General features: G+C 46.5%; 1 protein-coding gene and 1 long non-coding RNA gene across 5 annotated transcripts; one reads left to right on the top strand and one right to left on the bottom strand.

Annotated features, from left to right (window-relative positions):
- The first annotated feature begins 343 nt into the window (after positions 1-343).
- LOC136456290 (uncharacterized) lies at positions 344-992 on the top strand. Its single transcript, XR_010759396.1, has 2 exons — positions 344-482; positions 644-992. It is a non-coding gene; the product is annotated as an uncharacterized lncRNA (long non-coding RNA).
- On the bottom strand, positions 798-3798 carry LOC136456289 (carbonic anhydrase, chloroplastic-like). 4 transcript variants are annotated; one of them, XM_066456099.1, is made up of 7 exons: positions 3452-3798; positions 3265-3381; positions 3100-3153; positions 2553-2638; positions 2233-2335; positions 1947-2084; positions 798-933 (listed from the first exon to the last, which is right to left on the bottom strand). In XM_066456099.1, the coding sequence occupies exons 2-6, from the start codon at positions 3376-3378 to the stop codon at positions 1950-1952; spliced, it is 492 nt and encodes a 163-aa protein (XP_066312196.1). In that variant the 5' UTR covers positions 3379-3381; positions 3452-3798; the 3' UTR covers positions 798-933; positions 1947-1949. The 4 variants fall into 4 exon arrangements, with proteins under 4 accessions (XP_066312196.1, XP_066312197.1, XP_066312194.1 ...); XM_066456100.1 differs by having other exon boundaries at positions 3510-3798; XM_066456097.1 differs by having other exon boundaries at positions 3265-3797.
- Between the last annotated feature and the right edge of the window lie 1446 nt (positions 3799-5244).

Here is a 5244-nt window from a genome sequence, read left to right as displayed (position 1 = left end):
GGGACCGGCCGCCGCCGGGCTGGCCTCTGGCCGCCATAGCGAGGCGCGGGAGGAGGTGTGCGACGTCCTCGGCAGCGAGCTCGTTGCCGTGGCTGCGGTCCTGGCCGCCACGAGCGCCGGCCGCGGGGGCGCGAAGCCGCGAGCCGCCAGGCGTGTGAGGCGAGGATAGGATCGCCTCCGTCGGGCGTGGGGGCCGCTCGAGAGCGTCGGGCGTGGCTCCTAGTTGCCAGGCGCAAGGCCGCAGTCGCGGGAGGGGCCGCCGTCGTCTTGGTCCTAGCCACAGCCGTCTAGGCGGCAGACACTGCTGCCGCCCTGGCGCGTGTGCGCGTCACCGCCGTTGTGCAAACGCGCGGCCGCTGCCGTCAGTCGGATCCACGGGCCAGGCATCTGTCGGGGCTCGGGTCCTGATTCCGTCGCACAGCCGCAATAGGCTCGCCGGCGAAGGAGTAGTTGGAAGAAAGAATTTGCTGTTTCTCAGAAAGGTAAGACCATTGTAGATTAATAAATAACAATGGTAAGACCATCGTAGATTAATAAATAACAATGATTTCTTACTGCTCTGTACTCTTGTTCGATGATTGAAGCCAGTAGCATCTCGTTCCAATTTCTCGTACAAGACCTGATGCTTCAGTTCCTGCCACAGGCCTTTGTGCCTTCTTTCTTCATGTAGGATGCCGATGCCGATACTGCCAGCGTTGCAGCGAGCGCTGACGGCCGCTGGCTGTTGTCGTCGCCGGTGAGGCTAGATGTATGGGCGTTGTTTTCTTTCTTCATCGAAGGGCCTAGAATTCTTCTTCCTGGATGGAGATCGACGGCCTCCAGTTCTGGCAATCGAGTCAGATGCCTCGTTTTCCCTTGTTCTCGGTGAACTCTGAGGGAACGGTGATGGTCGAGAGGCATGCGCACTTTTCCTCTGGTTCGCAGAGCAAAGTGCTGATAATGTGTTAAAGCGTGAATGTAAATGAACAAGATTTGGAAGAACTGTTTTTTTTCTTCGATCTCTGAAATATATTTATACAAGTGAAGGATGTCACGAAGGGACACGACTATTTTCAAAGGACATGCCCTTTGGAGTAAAACTAACTGTCTAATCCTATCCACTAATCTTGTAATTAATGGATAAGATCATTTCGTGAACAGGAGTCTGTTCATGACATCGTTGATGAGATCACCGAAGGGGTGTTTGTTGAGAGACACTGTTTCGTAACACATATCAAACACGCCCTTGGTGCACCCGAAAGACGCAAACCGTGACCCAAATGCAAAATAAGTCAATTCACAGTGTTTTGCCTACCAAAACAACGCGAAGACCCAAACACATCACCCATTTTGTCGGCAAATCTACGTCGTCGAGAGAAACCAACGCAAATCTCTGGCATCCTAGTGGTGGGCCCGTAGGAGCGGGGCACAGCAAGGCGCGGCCAGGCGGACCGTTGCGGGGAGCCGCCGCGGCGAGGAGCCAACACGGCGAGGTCCGCCTTGAGGCGCGGCCGACGGGTACCGCAGCGAGGCGGGGAGCGGCCTTCGGGGAGCGGGGATCCGGGGTCCTCCTCGCCCGCGACGGCCGGATCCGGGAGGGAAGGGCACCGTGCTCAACGAGGGAGGGGAGATAGGGACGGACGACGCCAGGGTAGAGAGGGAGAGAGGGACGGGAACAGGCGGCGCGGGGGAGAGAGAGTGAGGAGAGGGGGACGGGCTTTTGGGTAGGCTGTTGGAGAATGCGAGTTTTGGGTGCATGACCCTTTTACTGTGCGTGACCCAAACTATGGAATGAATCTTCGATTTGGGTCTGTGCTGTTGGAGATAGCCTAGGTACCGAATGCACACTGCAGAGTACTGAGTACAAGTGCCGCTTGTATCTGTTGCTGTTTAACTTAAAACAAGCACACCATCGTATGCACACTGAGCATTGTCGACACATCTTAGCACAAATTTCAGAACTTCACCTGTCAGGCATTCCAAGTCTGGAAGGTGCCACAAACAAAGTCGTAGCGAGCACCGATGAGTTTGAGTGTTCCCTTGGCCAATCTATCCATGACAAATGGGTAGGTCTTCAGGTTTCTAAGGGACAAATTGACGGCCTCCTGCATACCATTCAAAAAATGCTAGATCAGCATGTAATCCGATTGAGAATCAACTAGTAGTTAGCACTGGGGTTTCACTAACTTGGTTAGCAAATGAGAAATAAATCAGCAAACTGAAGCACTGAAAACAAATTTTTAGTAGACTCACAATTTCCAACTTGGTGCATTGTTCATCAAAAGGCAGAAAGCCATGTATTCTCTCCACCTTCTTCTTGATATCCAGACCGATCTTGACCCAGTTTTCAATGAAGCTAAGAGATCAAATGAACAGAATACAACTTAGAATAAAGAGAGTATCAAAGATGCTTAGATAATATATATTAGTACAGTACCCATTACTCAAACCAACTTTTAGCTCACTTATTTATGGGAAATATACAATTATGCATGTTTTTCTACTCCTCTTTGTAACATACAATTATGCATGATTTTCTTTATCACCAAACCAAGATTAAGATGACTACTTACTAGGTGTGTGGTCTATCTTCCTTCAAAGAGAGGAGTGCCCTGATTCCACCACAGCAGCTGTGACCAATAACCAAAATACACTCAACCTGAGAATAGGGTGTCCATCAACTTGTTTTCCATGGACAGAAGAATAAATCTCTTATAGTTCGTAATAGGGCAATTTATGTGACTATATACAGTATAACTGCCAGTATCATTCCATTGTAGGAATATTTTATTCCTCTGCACAAATTTCAGTGGTTTTGATATAGCTAATGGAGGTATAGTTACCACAGCGATTCTAAACAGCAAACTATAAATTTAGGTTTATTCATAAAGTATTAGATAAATGACACATGACAAAAAAAACTTCCCAAATCATGCTAACAATTAGGGAGGAGTGCAACAGGATCCTGTAGCACAAGTAGTCTGGTGGCACTGTGTTTTTATTGTCTTTTTTTTTTCTTACAAGACTATGTCACATTCATTGACAAATGAACCAAAACACATGAATGCAAGATGGATGTTTTAGGGTTAGGCATTCTAAAAACAACAGGGAGAAGCTCACCTTGAGGATGGTCACAGCATACTCGATGGCTGAACCGATATTGCAGTGCACATTCTGTGGTCATAAATGAATGTCCAGGTTAGTTAATTGTACCTCCAAAAGCACTGGCCAGAATTATTACTTCTTGAAAATAAGATATGAAAAATAATCTCCATAAGCATGAACCTGCTTGTAGGCTGGGACCAGGCTGGCAATATTACGGACAGTAAAGGCTTCTCCTGGCTTTAGGTCAAGGGTCACTGATGGACAGACACGCGAGTCAGAGCATGCAAACACCATGTACTGCAAGAAATAACAGAATAACCATCAAATCAGAGAGGAGAAAAAAAGGCTGACTCCTTAGAACACGGACCTTATAGAGATCAAAGATTTCCGAATGGAATGGTTTTGACTATAGATTTATTGGGGACCTTCGCAACACAGCAAGGAAGTAAATAGACATTGAATGATTCACATCCACTCCTGCCTAATATCCAGAAGATGAGTGAAAGTTGTTCATGTATCCTTTATGTGTCTCCTTCAGCCCTTCCCATTAAATGAATGATGATGTGAATGAACATATTACAGACACCAATCAGACCATAAACACTACAACTTGGTAGGAGGCATTAATTATTTTGGTGGAGCTCCAGGTTCCAAGTCCCACCTGACGCAGCAGGTAGGTTACTTGCTTATCTCCAGTTGACCAAACTGATCATCTCCAGATACTAAGTTACAGAAACTCACAGAATGTATGAAAATGAAGAAGCAGCTAGAAGAGTTGATGGACAAGGTTTCATCCGTCCTAGTTCTTCACCATGGGGTTGCCCGGCTATTTTTGTGAAGAAGAAGGATGGTACCTTGTGGATGTGTGTAGATTACCGCCCCCTTAATGCAGTAATAGTTAAGAACAAGTATCCCTTGCCCCGCATAGATACTTTGTTTGACCAATTAGCTGGTGCTAAAGTGTTCTCGAAGATAGATCTCCGATCAGGCTATCATCAGATCAAGATCAGGCCACATGATATAACAAAGACAGCTTTCTCTACTAGGTATGGGCTGTATGAGTACCTAGTGATGTCTTTTGGTCTCACCAATGCTCCTGCCTTCTTCATGTACCTGACGAATTTAGTTTTCATGTTGGAGCTGGATAAGTTTGTGGTACTTTTCATTGATGACATCCTTATCTATTCCAAGAATGATGAAGAGCATGCACAACACCTTCGGATAGTACTGACTCGACTAAGGGAGCACAAGCTGTATGCTAAATTCAGCAAGTGCAAGTTTTGGTTAGATCGAGTGTAGTTTTTGGGGCATGTGTTGACACCTGAAGGCGTTTCTATAGATCCCAGCAAGGTGCAAGATGTATTGGATTAGAAGTCTCCCAAGTCTGTGCATCAGATTCGTCAGTTCCTGGGTCTAGCTGGGTACTATCGGCGTTTCATTCCTGATTTCTCCAAGATAGCCTAGCCCATGACCAAGTTGCTCCAGAAAGAAGCTAAGTTTGATTGGAGTCCAGCTTGTGAAGAAGCTTTTCAATCTCTGAAGACTTTTCTAACCACTGCTCCTTTGTTGGCTCAACCAGATATTGATAGGCCATTTGATGTATATTGTGATGCCTCGAAGATGGAGTTGGGGTGTGTGCTTATGCAAGATGGGCATGTGATAGCTTATGCTTCGCGCCAACTGAAGAAGCACAAGGTGAATTACCCCACTGATGACTTAGAGCTAGCCGCTGTTGTCCACGCTCTAAAGATTTGGAGGCACTATCTGTTTGGCAACAAAGTACATATTTTCACTGATCACAAGAGCCTCAAGTATATTTTTACTCAGTCTGAGTTGAACATGAGGCAAAGGAGATGGTTAGAGTTGATAAAGGATTATAATTTGGAAGTCCATTATCACCCAGGAAAGGCCAATGTTGTAGCAGATGCCTTGAGCCGTAAGTCACATCAGGTTGAGGAAATACCTTTGTCTCTCATCCACATAGAGGTGCTAGCTCATATTGCATTGACCTCAGAATTGCTAGAGTAGATTATTCGGGAACAGAAGGAAGACCTCGAAGAGATTCCTCATATCAGGAAATTGATGGCCAAAGGTCATGGCCCTCACTTTAGCATTGATGATCAGGGGGTCATGAGATACAAGGATAGACTGGTGGTTCCA

This window comes from Miscanthus floridulus, chromosome 6 (genome assembly GCF_019320115.1).
Source record: "Miscanthus floridulus cultivar M001 chromosome 6, ASM1932011v1, whole genome shotgun sequence".
In the NCBI taxonomy this organism is placed as follows: Eukaryota; Viridiplantae; Streptophyta; class Magnoliopsida; order Poales; family Poaceae; genus Miscanthus; species Miscanthus floridulus.
The sequence above is the reverse complement of the archived record's forward strand: the minus strand, read 5'-3'. Positions and strand labels throughout refer to the sequence as shown.

Coding starts and splice junctions, on each gene's coding strand:
- LOC136456289 (XM_066456099.1), bottom strand. CDS start 3,378: ATGGTGTTTGCATGCTCTGACTCGCGTGTCTGTCCATCAGTGACCCTT. Junction 3,154..3,264: donor TGGTCCCAGCCTACAAGCAG/GTTCATGCTTAT, acceptor TTATGACCACAG/AATGTGCACTGCAATATCGG. Junction 2,639..3,099: donor ATGCTGTGACCATCCTCAAG/GTGAGCTTCTCC, acceptor CCCTATTCTCAG/GTTGAGTGTATTTTGGTTAT.